The following is a 24617-nucleotide window of genomic DNA, read 5'->3' as shown; positions in this document are numbered from 1 at the left end:
TCCACACTTGCTGGGGCTGCTTAGGGTCAGCGGCCTGTTGCTTTTTCTGCTGCATTGCTGTGCCACACTTGCTGAGCATGGCAGTTGGTTGCTTCTGCTGCATTGGAGCTTTCACTCTGTGGTTCTCTCATTGGAGCTGGTTGCCACACTTGCTGGGGCATGGTGGTAGGTTGTGACTGCTGCTCAGCGGCCGGTTGCTTTTGCTGCCACACTTGCTGGGGCATAGCAGTTGGTTGCTTCTGCTGCATTGGAGCTGGATTCCACACTTGCTGAGGCATGGCAGTTGGTTGCTTCTGCTGCATTGGAGCTGGTTGCCACACTTGCTGGGGCATGGCAGTAGGTTGTGACTGCTGCTCAGCGGCCGGTTGATTTTGCTGCTGGGGCATTGGAGCTGGTTGCCACACTTGCTGATGGGGAATGGGGGTCGGTAGCTTCTGGGGAATTGGAGCTGGACCCCATACTTGCTGGGGCATAGCAGACGGTTGCTTCTGCTGCTGGGTTATTTGAGCTGGAAGCCACACTTGCTGGGGCATAGCAGGCGGTTGCGTCTGTGGCTGAGGCTCAGTGGCCGGTTGATTCTGCTGCTGGGCCAGTTGCTCTTGCATTTGAGCTTTTCGAGAGTTGTAATTGCCATAGCCCATTGACAAAAGTGATCCTGCATAGGGCCATGCTGCATTGTAAACTGGTGCAAGATATTCATCATCTAGGTAACAAAGAAAATGTGTAACTGTAAAATGCCAGCCTTTGAAGTTAGACATATACAACTGTTATTTGAAATGAATGTAGAAACTCACCTTTTGATGTAGAACAGGTTATCCCTCCGATTAACATGTAACAAATCCAAGAAACTCTTAAGAAAAAAAAATAGTGTCAATTAAACAATTACCTGTAACACAAGGGAAACAAACTAGAGGATTACAACATACCTCAAAGAGAGTCCAAAAGTCATAGCCATTTCCCTGATCAAAACCTCACCAGTATTCAGAACTAATGGTGGCCATAAGCCCTACCAGAATATCCCTTTCGCTCTATTTGCAAGCCTTTTGGCTGCTCCTTATAAAGGAATCCCAGACTCTTCTAATGTGGCTGGCTAATTATTGACAGCTGTCAACCACTGAACTACATTTAATTCCTAGGTCCTACACCCTGGCCTAGACACTTCTGTTGATCAGAAATGAATCGATAGGTATAAGCAATATGGCCACAATTCCATCCAGCCTATCAGAAGGCAAGGTGAATAATTACCATATTGCTTTAACCTATGTTTCAAATGCCCAAAAGTGACTAGGTGATAGGTGTAGTGTCTAGGGGTTGATTTGGAATTCAGAAATTAGCTCAGGTGTGGTTGATTTCCTAATTTAGTTCCTGACAAAGGACCAAAATAAATGATTTGTTGCATTTTCTCTTTTTGACAGGTTTGACAGCCCTACCTCTATAGCACGTGTCAAACCCATTCCACGGAGGGCCGAGTTTCTGCGGGTTTTCTGTCCTCCCTTGTACTTGATTGATACATTAAGGTCACTAATTAGTAAAGAACTCCCCTCACCTGGTTGTCTAGGTCCTAATTGAAAGGAAAAACCAAAAACCTGCACACACTAGGCCCTCCATGGAATGAGTTTGACACCCCTGCTCTAAAGTAAGAAACACATTTTGTTTTGTCTTGGCACTTCATTGATCAATTTAAATGATTGATTGTACAAAATACACTTGGTTAATTTGAAGATTAGAGGCTAAATGAGCAATGTGGTGCATTCAAGATAGCAACACTTTGCTGTTTAACAGGTTCAGTTGCACATTGTGCAGACACCAATTTAACACTCTCGTCATGGAATCACACCACACCAATGATCTGAGTCTTTAATGTTTCAGAGGCAAACATAAGGCTTGTTTGAGTGGTAAGGCTAAAGCAACTGACTGTAGACCAAAGTCGAGTAGTAAAGTCAGGAGAGGTGCATCTGCGACAGCCGAAACTCAGACACTAATGTCATTTTCCAACAGCAAGTCTCACATCACCATGGCAGTGTTGCTATTGTTTATAAAATATTTTCTTCATAATGTTAAAAAAAGTATCCAAAACCCACTCGTGTGTACATTATACAATCAATTATTGAGAGAGAGACTCAATCACATACATATATTCACTGTAGGCTACACATGAATTGCAGCAAATTCCTGTTTCAGTCACGTCTTTGGTCATGTTCGCGTTGGTCAAACAAAAACACAGAAACGTGCAGTTTACTACCTTTGATCACATGTTTTTGTAAAGTTCATGCAGTCGACATATAGGCTCAAGTCGGACACATTTGATCCCCAGAATGCAACACACTTTGAAAGGCGGTGACCAACGATTGTCAACGACTTAACAATAGTGATCCTCTCGAAGGTGCCCACTGTCTCCATAAAAGGTCTCCTTCATGTGGATGAAATAAAACACAAGACAACAACCCATCTCATCATCCTCTGACCATCTACCCTCTTTTGTGGACGCATTTCTTCCAATATTGTCTCAACTTTGATTGCAGTACTCAACCACAAGCACATACATTTGCATGCAACTGTATAGATAGCTATTCATATATCCCGGCCCCTTAAACTCAACATCTGCCAAGTAGTGTTTTCCCTATTCCGGCTGATGTTTCCACTTGGCACTCTAAACCTGCTAATTATCCTTGATTCCAAGTCTGGGCTTTGAAATTCCCTTTTCCTTTTTTCTGAATTTTTAGGGATCAACCGTTCAACTTTTCTCTCTCTTTGGTGTGTGTCGTTTTCTTGTCCTGTTTCTTTCAGCACAGCAGGCAGACAATCTGTTCTTTTTTCTGGTCTTTTATATTCACCCCAAGTGCTCCAATCCTTCTTTACTTTATTGTATGGCCCTTAATGTCTATACATCTGCACTCATTCCCCTCTTCCACTGCTGTACACAGTCCTAATTTGACTGGATCTTTCATGTATGTCACTTAATCAGACCTGGGTTCAAATACTATTTAAAATATTTAAATTCATTTCACATACATTTGTAAGTATTCAGATATCTTATATTTGAAAAGACAAGTAATTGAATATTTTAATGTATTTGGAAATACACTGACTCAAATACACTCCCATGCATTTGACCCTGGTATTTGAATATTTGAAATACGTTTCTGAACATACCCTTAAATACAATTTGGCAGACTATTTGGTTTTTACAAATAACCATTAAAATACTCAAATAAAAGTACTTGTTTTGGGCTGTGCATTTGAAAATACTCAAATACACAGAAAAAGTATTTTAAATACCAGGGACTCAAATACACATGTATTTCAACACAGGTCTGCACTTAATGTAGCATTTGCATGAAAATACACACAAATTAATTTTATTGTAATATATTGCATCATTCTATTCTATTGTATTTGTTGTTTCTTTGTGATTGCATTTGGAATATTCTAATGTTATTTTTTCCTAGGACAGATTCCAATTCTTCTTTCTCTGTTAGACCCTCCAGGCCCTGTCAGTCTTCAGAGGTCACTCAGTTGTGATTGTAACCATCAGATCAGTGCCAACGCTAACAAACTAGGACAAAATCTCAGTGGTGAGGAGCCACTGACCTGTGGTCAACTCGCAGACGGCGGACTTGACGTCACATAAAGACACACTCATGCCCGCCAGAGCACACACATAGCCTACATAAGATTCAGGCAGAAAACAATACTCACTCACGCTTATTATTTACATTCATTTATTTGTTTGTTTTACAACTCAGTTTTAGGATCAGGTACTACTGCCTGCTTCACCTCCTAGAAATAAGAAAAAAGTATTTGAGAAGCAATATAGATACATTATACTGTTATTTTAACTGAATTAATTTGTGTAGAACACCTTTAGGTGTAGGATAACAGGTTATCCCTCCAATGAATAGATCAATTTAAGATCCACATTCTCATAATATACAGTTAGTGAATGATTTCATCAACAATACTTGGTTTATAAAAATGTACATGTTCAAAAAATCCATTCTTTAGGAGCCTGTGGTAACTAAGATAAACAATGGACTAACAGGATGAATGAGCTATAGGTTAAATAATGAGTAAAGATTATCTCAACACCATATACAATGCATGCTGTAGTATCTTAGGATGTTCTTAGAGCGAGGACTCCAGACACATAAGTACGTTTTAGTATTTAATTGTAACTCAGAATAACATTACAGGAATGTGCCTGGAGTATCCTCACATGGCCTCTCCTATCATTGCTACGCTGACGACACACAACTAATCTTCTCCTTTCCCCCTTCTGATAACCAGGTGGCGAATCGCATCTCTGCATGTCTGGCAGACATATCAGTATGGATGACGGATCACCACCTCAAACTGAACCTTGGCAAGACGGAGCTGCTCTTCCTCCCGGGGAAGGACTGCATGTTCCATGATCTCGCCATCACGGTTGACAACTCCGTTGTGTCCTCCTCCCAGAGTGCGAAGAGCCTTGGCGTGACCCTGGACAACACCCTGTCGTTCTCCGCTAACATCAAGGCGGTGACCCGATCCTGTAGGTTCATGCTCTACAACATTCGGAGAGTACGACCCTGCCTTACACAGGAAGCGACACAGGTCCTAATCCAGGCACTTGTTATCTCCCGTCTGGATTACTGCAACTCGCTGTTGGCTGGGCTCCCTGCCTGTGCCATTAAACCCCTACAACTCATCCAGAATGCCGCAGCCCGTCTGGTGTTCAACCTTCCCAAGTTCTCTCACGTCACCCCGCTCCTCCGCACACTCCACTGGCTTCCAGTTGAAGCTCGCATCTGCTACAAGACCATGGTGCTTGCCTACGGAGCTGTGAGGGGAACGGCACCTCCGTACCTTCAGGCTCTGATCAGTCCCTACACCCAAACGAGGGCACTGCGTTCATCCACCTCTGGCCTGCTGTTTCCCCTACCTCTGCGGAAGCATACAGTGGGGAAAAAAAGTATTTAGTCAGCCACCAATTGTGCAAGTTCTCCCACTTAAAAACATGAGAGAGGCCTGTAATTTTCATCATAGGTACACGTCAACTATGACAGACAAATTGAGGAAAAAAAATCCAGAAAATCCCATTGTAGGATTTTTAATGAATTTATTTGCAAATTATGGTGGAAAATAAGTATTTGGTCACCTACAAACAAGCAAGATTTCTGGCTCTCACAGACCTGTAACTTCTTATTTAAGAGGCTCCTCTGTCCTCCACTCGTTACCTGTATTAATGGCACCTGTTTGAACTTGTTATCAGTATAAAAGACACCTGTCCACAACCTCAAACAGTCACACTCCAAACTTCACAATGGCCAAGACCAAAGAGCTGTCAAAGGACACCAAAAACAAAATTGTAGACCTGCACCAGGCTGGGAAGACTGAATCTGCAATAGGTAAGCAGCTTGGTTTGAAGAAATCAACTGTGGGAGCAATTATTAGGAAATGGAAGACATACAAGACCACTGATAATCTCCCTCGATCTGGGGCTCCACGCAAGATCTCACCCCGTGGGGTCAAAATGATCACAAGAACGGTGAGCAAAAATCCCAGAACCACACGGGGGGACCTAGTGAATGACCTGCAGAGAGCTGGGACCAAAGTAACAAAGCCAACCATCAGTAACACACTACGACGCCAGGGACTCAAATCCTGCAGTGCGAGATGTGTCCCCCTGCTTAAGCCAGTACATGTCCAGGCCCGTCTGAAGTGCATTTGGATGATCCAGAAGAGGATTGGGAGAATGTCATATGGTCAGATGAAACCAAAATATAACTTTTTGGTAAAAACTCAACTCGTCATGTTTGGAGGACAAAGAATGCTGAGTTGCATCCAAAGAACACCATACGTACTGTGAAGCATGGGGTTGGAAACATCCTGCTTTGGGGCTGTTTTTCTGCAAAGGGACCAGGACGACTGATCCGTGTAAAGGAAAGAATGAATGGGGCCATGTATCGTGAGATTTTGAGTGAAAACCTCCTTCCATCAGCAAGGGCATTGAAGATGAAACGTGGCTGGGTCTTTCAGCATGACAATGATCCCAAACACACCGCCCGGGCAACGAAGGAGTGGCTTCGTAAGAAGCATTTCAAGGTCCTGGAGTGGCCTAGCCAGTCTCCAGATCTCAACCCCATAGAAAATCTTTGGAGGGAGTTGAAAGTCTGTGTTGCCCAGCGACAGCCCCAAAACATCACTGCTCTAGAGGAGATCTGCATGAAGGAATGGGCCAAAATACCAGCAACAGTGTGTGAAAACCTTGTGAAGACTTACAGAAAATGTTTGACCTGTGTCATTGCCAACAAAGGGTATATAACAAAGTATTGAGAAACTTTTGTTATTGACCAAATACTTATTTTCCACCATCATATGCCAATAAATTCATTAAAAATCCTACAATGTGATTTTCTGGAATTTTTTTTCTCATTTTGTCTGTCATAGTTGACGTGTACCTATGATGAAAATTACAGGCCTCTCTCATCTTTTTAAGTGGGAGAACTTGCACAATTGGTGGCTGACTAAATACTTTTTTTCCCCACTGTAGTTCCCGCTCAGCCCAGTCAAAACTGTTCGCTGCTCTGGCACCCCAATGGTGGAACAAGCTCCCTCACGACGCCAGGACAGCGGAGTCACTCACCACCTTCCGGAGACATTTCAAACCCCACCTCTTTAAGGAATACCTGGGATAGGATAAAGTAATCCTTCTACCCCCCCACTTACCCCCCAAAAAAAAAATATTTAAAAGAAAAAGAAAATAACAAAAAAGAACTAAAAAAGGTAAATAAAAAACATTGTAAAGTGGTTATCCCACTGGCTATAAGGTGAATGCACCTATTTGTAAGTCGCTCTGGATAAGAGCGTCTGCTAAATGACGTAAATGTAAATGAGTAAGCTACCTGAGGCTTTTTTGAGCATGGTTATATGACAGACATTTAAATGGCTACGGAAAGCGGGAAACAAACTCCATGTTGACAATACTTCCATCTATTAGTAAATATAACAGTTAACATAAATGTACAAGGTTATATTGGGGATTTTTCAGTAGACTATAGTTAAATCTCTTCAGACTCAGTAGACTATAAGTTAAACATAGTTAATCACAACATGACAAGCACTGAGCCAGGGTTAAAAATAGTTACATCTTTGTTGCTAGGCAGGAACTTAATTGGTTCCTCTCACTGGTGTAGTCATGGCCCTGCCTGATGCTAGAACCTTCGTGGGCGTGGAAGTATGTGTGTGTGAAATAGGACTGTTTCTTCTCTCTTCATCTGACCTGACTTCGGGTCGAATTCCTCGCTCCTCCCTAATCCACGGCTGTCCTACATTATCAGTGACTGAAACCAGACTGTTGCCTTTTGCCTCCCTCCTTAGGCATATTCCTGGAATGGAGCCAGGGGTTAAACATTGTTCAGACTATAAGTTAAACATATTTTTCAGTAGACTATAATTTAAACTATACATTAAACATATTAAATCTATTCAGACTATAAAGTTAAACATAGTTCATCACAATGACAAGCAGTAAGACTAAGTGGTACAGAGTGGCACAGAAGGAAGAGGCCTGAACAGAGCCAGGAGATGGACCTGGGAAGGGGCCTGGGAATGGGCCTGCTATGTGTGGGAAATATACACTATGCATGAGAACTGTATATGGTTGAGAATTGATTATGGCTCAGAAAACGGACCTGCAATGTTTAAACCATGTTTAAGTATCGATTGATATGTTTAAGAATAAACAGAGCAGAGCCAGGGAATGGCTCTGTTATTTTTTACATGACAGGGCTTGGTCCCGTCACTATTGTTTCCAGAAACGGAATATAGAAAGAGGAGAATTCAGATTTCACCGCTATTATAAAATAAGGAAGTGAGCGGAGCGGTCAAAAGGTGAAAACTGGAAGCAATGGTGGAGGAACCAAAGAGGGAGGGATTAAAGCTAAAATGTATGTAAAATGAGGATGAAACTGTATATAAACTGAGAGCTGAGAGGTGGAAAGGGAGATGCTCTGCAGACCACCTTGGCTCTATTATCTGTGTAATAGTCTATCTTAATTCTACAAAAACTCTGAAAGTACTTAGATTTTTAAAGAAGTATAAAGATGATTTTCTACATCAGTTACTACACATGCCTACGTATAACTACAGTTGAAGTCGGAAGTTTATAAACACCTTAACCAAATACATTTAAACTCAGTTTTTCACAATTCCTGACATTTAATCCTTGTAAAAATTCTCTGTCTTAGGTCAGTTAGGATCACCACTTTATTTTAAGAATGTGAAATGTCAGAATATTAGTAGAGAGAATGATTTATTTCAGCTTTTATTTATTTCATCACATTCCCAGTGGGTCAGAAGTTTACATACACTCAATTAGTATTTGGTAACATTGCCTTTAAATTCTTTAACTTGGGTCAAACGTTTCGGATAGCCTTCCACAAGCTTCCCACAATAGGTTGGGTGAATTTTGGCCCATTCCTCCTGACAGAGCTGGTGTAACTGAGTCAGGTTTGTAGGACTCCTTGCTCACACACGCTTTTTCAGTTCTGCCCACACATTGTCTATTGGATTGAGGTCAGGGCTTTGTGATGGCCACTCCAATACCTTGACTTTGTTGTCCTTAAGCCATTTTGCCACATCTTTGGAAGTATGCTTGGGGTCATTGTCCATTTGGAAGACCCATTTGTGACCAAGCTTTAACTTCCTGACTGATGTCTTGAGATGTGCTTCAATATACAGTGAGGGAAAAAAGTATTTGATCCCCTGCGGATTTTGTACGTTTGCCCACTAACAAAGAAATTATCAGTCTATAATTTTAATGGTAGGTTTATTTGAACAGTGAGAGACAGAATAACAACAACAAAATCCAGAAAAACGCATGTCAAAAATGTTATAAATTGATTTGCATTTTAATGAGGGAAATAAGTATTTGACCCCCTCTCAATCAGAAAGATTTCTGGTTCCCAGGTGTCTTTTATACAGGTAACGAGCTGAGATTAGGAGCACCCTCTTAAAGGGAGTGCTCCTAATCTCAGCTTGTTACCTGTATAAAAGACACCTGTCCACAGAAGCAATCAATCAATCAGATTCCAAACTCTTCACCATGGCCAAGACCAAAGAGCTCTCCAACGATGTCAGGGACAAGATTGTAGACCTACACAAGGCTGGAATGGGCTACAAGACCATTGCCAAGCAGCTTGGTGAGAAGGTGACAACAGTTGGTGCGATTATTTGCAAATGGAAGAAACACAAAATAACTGTCAATCTCCCTTAGCCGGGGGCTCCATGCAAGATCTCACCTCGTGGAGTTGCAATGATCATGAGAACGGTGAGGAATCAGCCCAGAACTACACGGGAGGATCTTGTCAATGATCTCAAGGCAGCTGGGACCATAGTCACCAAGAAAACAATTGGTAACACACTACGCCGTGAAGGACTGAAATCCTGCAGCGCCCGCAAGGTCCCCCTGCTCAAGAAAGCACATATACAGGCCCGTCTGAAGTTTGCCAATCAACATCTGAATGATTCAGAGGAGAACTGGGTGAAAGTGTTGTGGTCAGATGAGACCAAAATGGAGCTCTTTGGCATCAACTCAACTCGCCGTGTTTGGAGGAGGAGGAATGCTGCCTATGACCCCAAGAACACCATCCCAACCGTGAAGCATGGAGGTGGAAACATCATTCTTTGGGGATGCTTTTCTGCAAAGGGGACAGGACGACTGTACCGTATTGAGGGGAGGATGGATGGGGCCATGTATCGCGAGATCTTGGCCAACAACCTCCTTCCCTCAGTAAGAGCATTGAAGATGGGTCGTGGCTGGGTCTTCCAGCATGACAACGACCTGAAACACACAGCCAGGGCAACTAAGGAGTGGCTCCGTAAGAAGCATCTCAAGGTCCTGGAGTGGCCTAGCCAGTCTCCAGACCTGAACCCAATAGAAAAGCTTTGGAGGGAGCTGAAATCCGTATTGCCCAGCGACAGCCCCGAAACCTGAAGGATCTGGAGAAGGTCTGTATGGAGGAGTGGGCCAAAATCTCTGCTGCAGTGTGTGCAAACCTGGTCAAGACCTAAAGGAAACGTATGATCTCTGTAATTGCAAACAAAGGTTTCTGTACCAAATATTAAGTTCTGCTTTTCTGATGTATCAAATACTTATGTCATGCAATAAAATGCAAATTAATTACTTAAAAATCATAAAATGTGATTTTCTGGATTTTTGTTTTAGATTCCGTCTCTCACAGTTGAAGTGTACCTATGATAAATATTACAGACCTCTACATGCTTTGTAAGTAGGAAAACCTGCAAAATCGGCAGTGTATCAAATACTTGTTCTCCCCACTGTATATGGTGGTAAGTTTACATTGCTGACAGACCATCAGCCTCTTGTGAAAATACTAGGACCAAAAACAGGAGTTCCAGCTCCAACAGCAGCCAGACTCCAGAGGTGGGCGTTAATACTAGCTGCATATAAGTATGAAATACAATACTTCAGCTACAGCCACGGTAGAGACACTCCGGGGAATGTTCTCAGCCTACGGGTTAGTTGAGGAGTGTGTTTCAGACAATGGGCCGCAGCTGGTGTCAAAAGAGATGGAGACATTCTTCTAGTTGAATGGGGTGAAACACATCAAGTGGGTTGTGGGTTCGTTTCCCACGGGGGGCCAGTATGAAAAAGTATACACTCACTAACTGTAGGTCGCTCTGGATAAGAGCGTCTGCTAAATGACTAAAACGTTTAAAAAAAAATGTTTTTAAAAAGTTGCCTCTGTATCATGCAGCTTCAAATGGAGCAGCAGAGCAACTTGTACAGAATCTACAACAGGCTCTAGAGAAGGACAAGTCATCAGGACGGTCTGTACAGTATAGTGTGGACAACTTTCTGTTTGCCTACAGGAATACGCCACATGCCACAACTGGAAAAACTCCAGCAGAGTTGTTCCTAAAAAGACTGGTTAGAACAAGGTTATCACTGGTTAAACCCAGATTTTCAGCTGACATGCAGTCTAAGATACAGGACAAGGGGGTGGGCAAGAGTCTTCGTTTTTTTCAGTCGGAACAAACAGTGCTTGTCCGAGATTACCGGGGAGGAGACAGAGAGAAATGGGTACACAGGGTTGTGAAAAGGGTACTTGGTCCTGGAACCTACTTGATGATGCAACAAAATGAGAAGACCTGAATGTGTCAGAGTGGAACATCTCTGATTGGGACTTGGACACTACGACTGTGATGGGCACACATACAGAGACACAGATTGTGCCAGGCCGTGAGCCTGAGGGTTCAGAGCGTCATGAGAGGCCATAAAGGGTCAGAAGGCCTTCGGACCAGTTGGATCTGTAAACAGGTTGTATATGAGTTGATAAGTGAAAAACTGTTTTGGAAAACCCATGATGTTTTCAGAGGAAGTGGGAAATTCCGGGGAGGAGTGTGGTGTATTGAGAAATGTATGTGTTAATGAGTTTAGATTTTAAATGGTTGCAAATAGTCAATGGGATTTTGTATGCAGGGGTTGAGTTATTTGAATTAACAAATGAAAATGGGGTTTCCGTTCTTGCATTGAAGTGATTGGATTAGGTGATGCAAGGGCGGTGAAAGTTCAATGTGTTGGGGAGCTGGGCTGAAGACACTGTAGAGAGTGGTCGACTGGAATGTGTTAAGGAGAACATTAAATAAATCAGTTCTGTTTATTATACAGTAAGTACGCTTCAGAGTCTTCAGTAAAAGGACCCAGCATCTTAGGATGCAACACCCTGTATTCATGAATAAACAGAATATTCCTCTTTTACGTATATGGGTTAAATGGAATAGTATCTGAAATATGGACACTGACTGCATGCCTATAACCTCACATGTAATATTAACTTCTGCAGAATTATGGTTTTACTGCAGTGAAATGATACAAATGTAACTTTAAATTGTCTTGGGAACACGAGTGGATAAATATTTCTATCAGCATCTCTGGGAAAATGCGAATGCACGTGTAATGTGTTATCCTTGACTCTTTCGCAAGCAGACAGCATTTCAACCACATAAAATAAGCACCCAAGACAAACTGAAGTTCCCATTCTCAGCTTCTCATTTCCACGGTTGGAGTTACAGCGTTCTACCTGGTCCCTAAATATATAATTTTAACGGTATTTGATTACTAATGCATTAATTTTCAATGTAAAACGTCAAGTGAGCACTACTTTAGTCTTCTGGGGCAACACGTAATGACAGAAGCTGCATCTACTAAACTAGAGTAGACAAATAGCCTACCTAATGTCAGAAATAAGCAGAAGCTTGTCTATATTAGGGGGGAAAGTAGCCATTATTGAATAGGCTAAATTGTGGATTGGAATGCGCAGGTAGTCTACTTTGACGTGATTTGTTTGACAGATAAACACAGCACCCATGATATGCGAAACGGAGCCTGCACAGACCGCAGAAACGGGATAAGGTTTTTACACGCCACAGTATCCCCGTCATCGATCAGCATATTGCAGGCATCTCGTCCAGGATTCTGATAACCGGGATAAGCTTTTTCAGGTTATTGTAAACGGGATATGTTTATATGCGTCAACAGAATAAGTCAGTATCCGAAATAATAACGGGATATTAGTGCGCATGTAAACGTGGCTCTAATGTAGAGCCAATCTTGGAATTTAACAAAAGATTTGAAAACCAAATGATTAGGAACTGAACCACATTCCCTTTCACTACAAACTCCACTGGCAACCAACACTGTTCGCAATCAGCAAGCCAAAAGGTAGACATTAAAGAACTCAGTATTTCAAACACAAGTAGGCACTTCTGAATTTAAAATATTTTATTGTTCAAGTAATGCAGGAGGAACTCCCTGGCCGAATCAAACGCATACAGTGGAACAAAAGAAAGCGTCAGCAACAACTCAGAATTGTCATCATTTCCGGTTATTTAAATCAAGTACTACCATTGGAGCAGCCAAAGGATGAATCCACCATTAGAATTCTGTTGATAAATAATTAGTACAAAAGGACTACAAAATCAGAAACAAAGTTCAGATGAGTGGAAAAGTTGTACATTGCATCCCAGGAGCCTTTCCTTGTGGTGGGGTTCCTTTAGCAGGTTGAGAGTTTAGCAGGTGGGGATATGCTTGGTTCAGAGATGCCAACATCACTACAGTCCTTGGGAGCATCTCTGCAATCCAAAAGGTATAACCCCCCCAGGGGTGTAGCAGGTTTGGGAGAAGACAGTTTTGCCATTCTCATAAATCGATTTGTAACTAGATTGGAATGAGAACAGACTGTTCAACGATGCTGCCTTGAGTGCTACTGTAGCTGACATCTTGAGTGCTTTCATTGTCACCGACATCGGACCCAACATCCTGAGAACCATCACTGCTGCTAAAATCCAAGTTGCTTGAGAAGTTGGCCCTCCTGTTCAAGGCCTGTCGCTTCTGCCGAGGCAAGGGCGCCTGTCGCTTCTGCCGAGGCAAGGGCGCCTGTCGCTTCTGCCGAGGCAAGGGCGCCTGTCGCTTCTGCCGAGGCAAGGGCGCCTGTCGCTTCTGCCGAGGCAAGGGCGCCTGTCGCTTCTGCCGAGGCAAGGGCGCCTGTCGCTTCTGCCGAGGCAAGGGCGCCTGTCGCTTCTGCCGAGGCAAGGGCGCCTGTCGCTTCTGCCGAGGCAAGGGCGCCTGTCGCTTCTGCCGAGGCAAGGGCGCCTGTCGCTTCTGCCGAGGCAAGGGCGCCTGTCGCTTCTGCCGAGGCAAGGGCGCCTGTCGCTTCACTTAAGGTATTTGGGTCAGTCGTTGCTGAGGGGCCGGGTGCCTCTGTTGCCGAGGGGGCGTTGGGGCCGGGTGCCTCTGTTGCCGAGGGGGCGTTGGGGCCGGGTGCCTCTGTTGCCGAGGGGGCGTTGGGGCCGGGTGCTTCTGTTGCCGAGGGGCCGGGTGCTTCTGTTGCCGAGGGGCCGGGTGCTTCTGTTGCCGAGGGGCCGGGTGCTTCTGTTGCCGAGGGGCCGGGTGCTTCTGTTGCCGAGGGGGCGTTGGGGCCGGGTGCTTCTGTTGCCGAGGGGGCGTTGGGGCCGGGTGCTTCTGTTGCCGAGGGGGCGTTGGGGCCGGGTGCTTCTGTTGCCGAGGGGCGTTGGGGCCGGGTGCTTCTGTTGCCGAGGGGGCGTTGGGGCCGGGTGCTTCTGTTGCCGAGGGGGCGTTGGGGCCGGGTGCTTCTGTTGCCGAGGGGGCGTTGGGGCCGGGTGCTTCTGTTGCCGAGGGGGCGTTGGGGCCGGGTGCCTCTGTTGCCGAGGGGGCGTTGGGGCCGGGTGCTTCTGTTGCCGAGGGGGCGTTGGGGCCGGGTGCTTCTGTTGCCGAGGGGCCGGGTGCTTCTGTTGCCGAGGGGCCGGGTGCTTCCGTTGCCGAGGGGGGCGTTGGGGCCGGGTGCTTCTGTTGCCGAGGGGCCGGGTGCTTCTGTTGCCGAGGGGCCGGGTGCTTCTGTTGCCGAGGGGCCGGGTGCTTCTGTTGCCGAGGGGCCGGGTGCTTCTGTTGCCGAGGGGCCGGGTGCTTCTGTTGCCGAGGGGCCGGGTGCTTCTGTTGCCGAGGGCCGGGTGCTTCTGTTGCCGAGGGGGCGTTGGGGCCGGGTGCTTCTGTTGCCGAGGGGGCGTTGGGGCCGGGTGCTTCTGTTGCCGAGGGGGCGTTGGGGCCGGGTGCTTCTGTTGCCGAGGGGCGTTGGGGCCGGGTGCTTCTGTTGCCGAGGGATGTTGGGGCCGGGTGCTTCTGTTGCCGAGGGGGCGTTGGGGCCGGGTGCTTCTGTTGCCGAGGGGGCGTTGGGGCGGGTGCTTCTGTTGCCGAGGGGGCGTTGGGGCCGGGTGCTTCTGTTGCCGAGGGGGCGTTGGGGCCGGGTGCTTCTGTTGCCGAGGGGGCGTTGGGGCCGGGTGCTTCTGTTGCCGAGGGGGCGTTGGGGCCGGGTGCTTCTGTTGCCGCGGGGGCGTAGGGGCCGGTTCCCTTTGTTGCCGCGGGGGCGTAGGAGCCGGTTCCCTTTGTTGCCGCGGGGGCGTAGGAGCCGGTTCCCTTTGTTGCCGCGGGGGCGTAGGAGCCGGTTCCCTTTGTTGCTGCGGGGGCGTAGGAGCCGGTTCCCTTTGTTGCTGCGGGGCGTAGGAGCCGGTTCCCTTTGTTGCTGCGGGGCGTAGGAGCCGGTTCCCTTTGTTGCTGCGGGGCGTAGGAGCCGGTTCCCTTTGTTGCCGCGGGGCGTAGGAGCCGGTTCCCTTTGTTGCTGCGGGGGCGTAGGAGCCGGTTCCCTTTGTTGCTGCGGGGGCGTAGGAGCCGGTTCCCTTTGTTGCTGCGGGGGCGTAGGAGCCGGTTCCCTTTGTTGCTGCGGGGGCGTAGGAGCCGGTTCCCTTTGTTGCTGCGGGGGCGTAGGAGCCGGTTCCCTTTGTTGCTGCGGGGGCGTAGGAGCCAGTTCCCTTTGTTGCTGCGGGGGCGTAGGAGCCGGTTCCCTTTGTTGCAATTTGGGGAAGATATCTATAGTCACCTAGGAAACGAGACAAAATGTAAAAAATAGTAAAATACCAGCATTTGAAGTTCTTGGAACTACACAAAAATGTTATTTTAACTGAATGTGTAGAACACACCTTTAGGTGGAGGATAACAGGTTATCCCTACAATCAGCAGGCAACAAATCCAAGTAATTCTAAATAAAAAAATAAACATCCTAATCAGTTAAACACAGCTACCTGTAAAACCTGAGAGACAAGGGAAACAAACTAGGGCGATACAACTTACCTCAAAGACAGACCAAAATTCACAGCCATTTTTTCCCCCCAAAAAAACAACACAGTATTCAGAACTAATGATAGCCAGAAGCCTTACCAGGAGATCCCCCTTATTATATCTGATTATCTTTTCTTGTTGCGCCTTATAAAGTAATCCTAGACCCTTCTAATCTGGCTGGTTAATTAGGTACAGCTGCCAGCCACTGAACATCATTTCCATTGGTCCAACTTCCCAATTGAGATTAGGTGCGCTTGATTTCATTCAGCTGGTGTGCTGGAGGGTTTGCACATCATGGACCAATCCGATGGTTTTAAAGAGTGAACTCTACCTACCCATTGCACTGGTTGAGTTTAACCAAGTGCACCTTTTAATGAATGCTAATGAAGTTCCTGCCAGGGGCTTTTGCAGGTGCAACCTCAGTGGTCAGGTAGAAATGTGTTGTGCAAAAAGGCTGCAGACACAGTAAGATTGTGACAAAATATAAACTGTAGTCGTCTGTTGACGTATGCTAGACTAGAGATTGTCCATCAACACAGAGTCTAACTTCTTACATAAAAGTAGACAATTGAATGCATATACAATTTCATTTGGTCCATGATGTGCAAACCCTCCAGCACACCAGCTTCTTCAGCAACAGCGGCGGAAGAAGATGGCTGCCGTTTTACAGCCCTCTAACCAATTGTACTATTATGTGTGTTTTTCCGCGTTATTTGTAATTTATTTTGTACATAATGTTTCTGCCATCGTCTCTTATAACCAAAGAGAGCTTCTGGATATCAGGACAGCGATTACTCACCTCGCATTGGACGAAGACTTTTTCTTCAACGAGGCGTTCGCGAAGGATATTCTACAGACACCCAACAAGGCCCAGATCCCCGTCATTCGCGTGAGGAAGAGACGGAGATATCGCGGACGCAGATCCGGGTGCCTTGTAAGGATCCGACGGCGTGCGAGTAAACTGCCTCTCCCATCAATCCTATTAGCCAACGTTCAATCTTTTGAGAATAAAATTGACGTTTTAAGATTACGGTTATCCTACCAACGGGACATTAAAAACTGTAATATCTTATGTTTCACGGAGTCGTGGCTGAACGACAACAATGACAACATTCAGCTAGCAGGCTATACGCTACATCGGCAGGACAGAACGTCTGACTCTGGTAAGACAAGGGGCGGCGGTCTGTGTATATTTGTAAACAACAGCTGGTGCACAAAATCAAATACTAAGGAAGTCTCGAGGTTTTGCTCGCCTGAGGTAGAGTATCTTATGATAAGCTGTAGACCACACTATTTACCAAGAGAGTTTTCATCTATATTTTTCATAGCTGTCTATTTACCACCACAAACCAATGCTGGCATTAAGATTGCACTGAATGAGTTGTACAAGGCCATTAATCAACAGGAAAACGCTCATCCAGATGCAGCGCTCCTAGTAGCCGGGGACTTTAATGCAGGGAAACTTAAATCCGTTCTACCTAATTTCTACCAGCATGTTAAATGTGCAACCAGAGGGGAAAAAACTCTAGACCACCTTTACTCCACACACAGAGACGCATACAAAGCTCTCCCTCGCCCTCCATTTGGCAAATCTGACCATAACTCTATCCTCCTGATTCCTGCTTATAAGCAAAAACTGAAGCAGGAAGCACCAGTGATTCGGTTAATAAAAAAGTGGTCAGATGACGCAGATGCTAAGCTACAGGACTGTTTTGCTAGCACAGACTGGAACATGTTCCGGGATTCTTCAGACAGCATTGAGGAGTACACCACATCAGTCACTGGCTTCATCAATAAGTGCATCGATGATGTCGTCCCCACAGTGACCGTACGTACATACCCCAACCAGAAGCCATGGATTACAGGAAACATCCGCACTGAGCTAAAGGGTAGAGCTGCCGCTTTCAAGGAACGGGACTCTAACCCGGACGCTTATAAGAAATCCCGCTATGACCTCCGACGAACCATCAAACAGGCAAAGAGTCAATACAGGTCTAAGATTGAATCATACTACACTGGCTCTGACGCTCGTCGAATGTGGCAGGGCTTGAAAACTATTACAGACTACAAAGGGAAGCACAACCGCGAGCTGCCCAGTGACACAAGCCTACCAGACGAGCTAAACCACTTCTATGCTCGCTTCGAGGCAAGCAACACTGAAGCATGCATGAGAGCACCAGCTGCTCCGGACGACTATGTGATCACGCTCTCCGTAGCCGATGTGAGTAAGACTTTTAAGCAGGTCAACATTCACAAGGCCGCAGGGCCAGACGGATTACCAGGACGTGTACTCCGAGCATGTGCTGACCAACTGGCAAGTGTCTTCACTGACATTTTCAACATGTCCCTGACTGAGTCTGTAATACCAACATGTTTCAAGCAGACCACCATAGTCCCCGTGCCCAAGAACTCTAAGATAACCTGCCTAAATGACTACCGACCCGTAGCACTGACGTCTGTAGCCATGAAGTGCTTTGAAAGACTGGTCATGGCTCACATCAACAGCATAATCCCAGAAACCCTAGACCCACTCCAATTTGCATACCGCCCCAACAGATCCACAGATGATGCAATCTCTATCGCACTCCACACTGCCCTTTCCCACCTGGACAAGAGGAACACCTACGTGAGAATGCTATTCATTGACTACAGCTCAGCATTCAACACCATAGTGCCCTCTAAGCTCATCACTAAGCTAAGGATCCTGGGACTAAACACCTCCCTCTGCAACTGGATCCTGGACTTCCTGACGGGCCGCCCCCAGGTGGTAAGGGTAGGTAACAACACATCTGCCACACTGATCCTCAACACGGGGGCCCCTCAGGGGTGCGTGCTCAGTCCCCTCCTGTACTCTCTGTTCACCCATGACTGCATGGCCAGGCACGACTCCAACACCATCATTAAGTTTGCAGACGACACAACAGTGGTAGGCCTGATCACCGACAACGATGAGACAGCCTATAGGGAGGAGGTCAGAGATCTGGCCGTGTGGTGCCAGGTATGGTATTATTTTATGTATCATTAAGGCAAATATAGGGAAAGGTCAAAGGTAAAATAATAATATTAGTAATAAGCATGGATATGTTGTAAAATTAAAAACCTATATGCCTTAAAATTTTTATGGATTGAGAAACCAGTTGAGGGGTGAATACAGAGCAGAGACATTTATGTGTTTTTCATAAAAACTCCCTGCAGCTGGTCTGGGAATGTCAATGACGTGATGGCTGTGTGGAGATTTAAGTAACAATGGAACTAGTGTTAGCATTTCTTTATGCTTATGACCTTATGACCTGACACATGGCCACATGCACATAATCTCAGGGGCTGGGGAGGATGATGAATGATAAATGTTTTATAATGTGTTATGAAATGATAATGGTGAAAAAGAATGAACATGTTTGATATTTTATAATCCAGATATATGTTTGAATAATTAATATAGACATTGAGTATATGATGTGTTCTTTCACAGGGGCTTTTAAACTGTGGCCATGGGTTTGTTATGGACATGTGGTATGCATTACATTAGTTTTTTAAGAAGGGGCTTTTAAGAAGGGGCCTAGGCACGCAGCCAATAGAATGATCGAATGAGAGGGGTGGTACAGAACTAAAAAAAAGTTAGGAATGTACGAATGTTTTTTCCATATGGGTCTTTATAAGAGATCTCTTAGCCAGAGGGAGACAGTTCTTTCTCCATGGAGAAAGGCTCAGGCTTTGTTCTTCAATAAAGTCTAAATTCTTAAATTCACAGGCTCTGATGTCTTGAGAGATATTTTTGAGTTGATTATCTAGTCAAATGTTTCTACAACATAATTGGCGACCACGAAGGGACCTGATAGGGATCAGTGACGGTATACATTTGCAGTTGTGAAACGGCTTGGACGGACCATACAAACAAAAGCGGCCGCTTTTAAAAAGGTAAGCCAAGTTCTTACTTAAATAGTATAACGTTTGTGTGGTCCGATCCGGGGCTCGGCAACATCTAAAGAAATACCAAGTAGGTCTCTCCAAATTTAAGAACCAGAAAGTTAGACACTAGGAGCTTTTGAATTTAAGAATACATGTCGCTGTTGTTTGTCTGAACCGTCTGTTCAATTGAATTGATTCTTTTGATTCATTTGATTCAGTTGATTCATCTTGCTGATCGCTTTGTCTGAGTCATTTCGGCACGGGTGGTTGTCCCGCTGGTTGAGCGATCAGACAATAACATGTTAAGTCCTGCAGATACCGCTTTTAGACGTGTTGGGGGAGTGAATCGTCTTGAGGCCTGCTTAGGTAGGCAGAAATCCTGTGTAATACCGCTTCTTTTTCTGTGTTGAGGAAGTGTAACAGAAAAAATAGGGCAGAATTTACAGGTCGCTTAGGAAAGCGTAGTAGAAGTCCAGGTGTGTTGAGGAAGTGTAATACCTAGGGGGCTAAATAAATAGAAATCCTGTGGATACCGCTTTGGAGAGCTAAAATTAGCATTCCAGGGGACTGAACGGACAGGTGGCTACTTACGGATACCGCTCTGATGAGAAATTCTTTGTTGGAGGTCTGCATAGGTAGGTAGGGAATCATCCTGGGTTGTGATGATGCCAAAATTAGGTAGGGTCTATCAGGTAAAAAAGTTAGGTCATCCTGAGTAGGTGAACGGGTTAAATAGCTACAAGGGCTTCCAAATTTTGATAAAGTGTTATATATAGAGTAGGTCTGCTCATCTCATATGGGGAATGGGTTGCTTGGGCGGCTGTGAGTCATTCAACTGTCTGTTTCATTTGGGCACAAGTGGCTGCTCATCTGTGTGAGTGAGAATAATATGAAATCCTGCAAGTAAATAGCCTTTCTGTAAGGAAAGGAAATCTATTTGAGGTTGTTTGAAGCTTCTGTCTGATGGAGAAAGGGTGTGCCCAATCTCACATTAGGAAAGAGAAGAATAAATGGTGCGTGGATATTCATTGACCAACTGAGTGTAGAAAATTCACGTTACCAGGAGGGGTAGAATAAATCCTGTTGGAGGAACAGGTCACGTTTATTGGTGTGGTCATATGACGTCTATGCATTGTATTTTGATAAATCTGTTAGGGTATGTTTCTGACGATATATTTAGAAACTTTAGAGGTAATGCAGTATTATGATAAATTGACTACGTAAAATAATAACTAGGATAGGGTTAACATTCCAAATTTGGGCCTTTTGATAGAATAAAATATTCCTGTAGGTTATACAAAGTAATTAAGGGCGTTTAAGAACAACATTGTATAAATATGGAATAAAAGTGGTATAATGATGTAAATTAGTCACACTCTGAAGTTTGAATGATGAGATATAGAGGTGTGTTTGATAATTATATATACATTGAAATAATAAGCTTTTCTTGTAAATTATATCTTGGAGTTTAGTACAACAATGCCTGTCATAGAATTTTGTAAGATCAGGGAATAGTGACCAGTCTATATGATTCTAGGAGGATTCTATGACTAAGGGAAAGGATTTGGGTAATTTGTTGTTTGTTCCGCTGAGACTAGATGGTGATTAACTGATTTGTGGCAATAAAGAATAATTAGAAACATGAATGGTTTGGTAGATATGAATAAATTGGAATATTATGAATTTTATGTGAGTGTGGTAAATACGAGGGATTGGATAAAATTATAGGTGTTGACTTGCCCAAACACGTAGACCTACGTGGAAATGGGAGAGAGTACATAGGACAGGTGGTAGAATTAAGCATTGTAATAACTATCTATTATTTCAGAAGCAGATATATAATTCATTTGGTTAGGTTGTTAGATCTGTTTCCAAATCAATGAATGTGGGGTTTGACTTGTTGACTGCTAAGTTGATTACGTTGAGCGTGTGAGATCTGTGTCCTTCAAAGCTATTTTCTGATAAAGTGTGGTATGTGCCAGATACTAAAACTACTGACCATTATCATTGGAATAAAAGAGGATTAACTTGTCATTTCAATAAAGCATAGATTCTGCATCGCTGAACAGAGTCTAGGTTTTCTAAGTATAGTTTAGCTATAGTTGTGGGTTGTTTAGATTGAAGGAACAGTCAGGATAAGATTGGAAGATCTAGTAGCCTGCGTCTTTTCAGACTGAAGGACTCACTTATTCAACGGGAAGGAGTGAGGAGTGACTATAGTCTAAATAAGCGTACTGTCAATTGCGATAAAGTTATGGCCATAATTTGAATTGTTTAGGTAGACAGGAATGAAAGTAAGGTATTTTAATATTATGAATATACAGTATTGTTAGTTATTGTTGAGATGTGAATAGATTTTACTAATGCCATGAATTCGTTTCCGGTAAAAAGAGAGTCATACTTGTTTGACTGTATCGAGCTGAAAGAGTTATTTAAAGAAAGTTTGAATAGTTGAATGGAAAACATTTATTTGACAAAATTCTGATTGTTATTACTTTGTTCTATGGTTTGCGTCACCAGTGGTGTATGCGAATATTTGGTGAATTGTAGAATGATAATGCATTCTCGTTACGTGAATTAGGGGATGCAAGAAGCTTCTAGATTTGTTGAATAAACAAACTTATATTTTAAGCTAAAGTAATGCAATAGGCTACAATTATAACATTATCAGAAAAAGGCACTATACGCTCATCTGTGGTCCGCTGTAGCTCAGTTGGTAGAGCACGGTGCTTGCAACGCCAGGGTTGGGTGTTCGATTCCCGAGGGGGGCTAGTATAAGTATAATAATGTATGAGCCTACCAATTGTGAGTCGCTGGGAATAAGAGCATCTGCTAAATGACTAAAATGTTAACGGAGAGGAGACTATGTGGTAGTAATTTTTAGTCATTGAATGAGGTTTTGCTAGATTAAACGAGAGACAATGGTGAAATATGTCTATAGATAAATTGGATTGTGATAAATGGATGATTTTAATATATGATGGTAAACTACAGCAAGTGTTTGGTGTTACTTGTAGCTTGCTTAGAAAGGATAGTTAATTCATTCTGTAATGGCGGAGTGATGGTATAATTGCGTGGCTATGATTTTAGTTGATTACAAGAGAAATAGGATATAGTTTACGACGCATGGAGAAGTGAATGTCTTATATGGTAATAGATCAATTGAACCAAACATGACGTTACTACGGCAATTTAGGATTGTTAATGTTGTTAAGTTCGGGTTTTAAACCCTATGATAGAGGTAAATGCAGAACGCTGTTTGAAAGTGGTTTATTAGGTTTGCTAGGAAAAATTGAATAATTTCCATTTTTGTCTGTGGATGTTGGACATTGGAGCTTGCTGAAACGTGAGAGCGCTATAAGGGACAGTATGGGTTACGTTAGGTGTACGGGGATCGTGTGTTTTGTGGGAGGTCGTGGAAGGTGGAATGTTATCGGCAGGAGATTGCTAGCTAGTTAGCGGTGAAAGCTAGTGTGGTTTTCGTTGGGTGACGTCACTTGCTCTATGAACTGGAAGTAGATGCTTTGTGTGGCACTGGTGGAGCGACGGGTAACAGTGCTTCGATGGTGAATGTTGTCAATGTGTGCAGAGGGTCCCTGGTTCGAATCCAGTGAGGGACAGAAAGCAAATCTTTTACATTGATGGTATTGATGTGAATTACTGGTTTCATTGATAACATTATAGGAAAGATGTCCTACCAATCCATGTCGAATAGGATAACATAGTAATTGAAATTGCATATTGGTGAATTGGTTTATTATTATAAATATAAAATAATTTGTCATCTGTTGAGGTACCGTTATGAGGGAAATTAGCGGTAGAGTATGATAGTTATTGTAGAGGGTTTAAAAAATAAGTAATTGGGAGATGAGACAGGTTGACTTAATGTTGAATGAGATTGTTTAATAGAAGTAAATGTTATTAGGTAGTATTGCTTTGTGGAGACGATTAACTAATGAAGAACATGTCTCAATAGTTGAATAAGGAACGATATTTGATAATTGATCATTTTATTATGACATTATATATTTTGTTTAAACAGCAGTGAGTTATGATGATGTTTTATTACTTCAGATAACGATAAATTGTTTATAGTACGTTGAACCTTGGGAGGTAGTTGTTGCTTTTGACTTGATGGAGTAAGTAGACATCTTTTTATGGGTTTTGGATTATGAAACAATAAGTTTATATTTTAGAAGAAGAAAAAAAAGAGAACATCAATGCAACATTTTGCGACGTTTAAATTACTAAAATGGGGTTATAGGTTTATAGTGGAAGGTGTAGTTAACTTAATAAAATGGGTTATTATCTAGTGTCTTCTATGTGGGAGTTTTCTTTTGAGGATTGATGGGAGTCTCCTATATTATTAGGTTAGGGGTAAAGTAGGACGACGTATCAAACAATTTTAAATCAATGCTGGGGTTAATGATTGTTGATGAGATAGGACTGGGGATATATGTATGATGTTTTGTGTGTAATTACTATCTTTGGATTGTTGATTATATGTTAACGACATGTATACTTTCTCTTCCAGGAACATGGGGATTTCTTTATTGGGAGGTTAAAAAAGTATGTCGGCTAGGGTGGAAGTAGTTAGTAAAATTAAGTAGTTTATTTTTAGGTTGTCATAGGGAGCTACCAAAATAAATAAGGCCTGGCCATTTTTGTTTGTTTATTGTTTTACTATATGGTGTTCAAATAACCACAAACAAACTACTTAGTATGAAATGTTAGTTGTATAGGATTTTTATTTCTATTTGTTTTTTTTTTGATGGGATGGAAGTGAAATATCTTAAAGGGGCATACACATGTAATTTGGGTTATTTACTGAGGGATAAGTAAATATGTATGATTTATTTTGAAAATAGCTGTACTAAGGAATTACAACATTTATGAAAGGTTTTGATGGTTGTTAGAAGTACTATACTATAGGATGAAACAATTCATTGAATGATTTCAATGACCTCTGAAATCTGTCCTGGCTTTATAGTGTGACCTGATCACCCGCACTATG

At 43.6% G+C, this 24617-nt stretch overlaps 1 protein-coding gene across 1 annotated transcript; it reads right to left on the bottom strand.

The window, feature by feature from the left end:
* Positions 1 to 13382: 13382 nt before the first annotated feature.
* LOC121564285 (skin secretory protein xP2-like) lies at positions 13383 to 15800 on the bottom strand. Its single transcript, XM_045213297.1, has 6 exons — positions 15707 to 15800; positions 15556 to 15614; positions 15167 to 15455; positions 14533 to 15101; positions 13712 to 14283; positions 13383 to 13414 (listed from the first exon to the last, which is right to left on the bottom strand). Exons 1-5 carry the CDS (start codon positions 15733 to 15735, stop codon positions 13724 to 13726), a joined length of 1506 nt encoding a protein of 501 aa, XP_045069232.1. The 5' UTR covers positions 15736 to 15800; the 3' UTR covers positions 13383 to 13414; positions 13712 to 13723.
* Between the last annotated feature and the right edge of the window lie 8817 nt (positions 15801 to 24617).

The sequence above is a fragment of the Coregonus clupeaformis genome, unplaced genomic scaffold (genome assembly GCF_020615455.1).
Source record: "Coregonus clupeaformis isolate EN_2021a unplaced genomic scaffold, ASM2061545v1 scaf0095, whole genome shotgun sequence".
Taxonomy (NCBI): Eukaryota; Metazoa; Chordata; class Actinopteri; order Salmoniformes; family Salmonidae; genus Coregonus; species Coregonus clupeaformis.
This window is presented reverse-complemented; position numbering and strand designations above follow the sequence as displayed.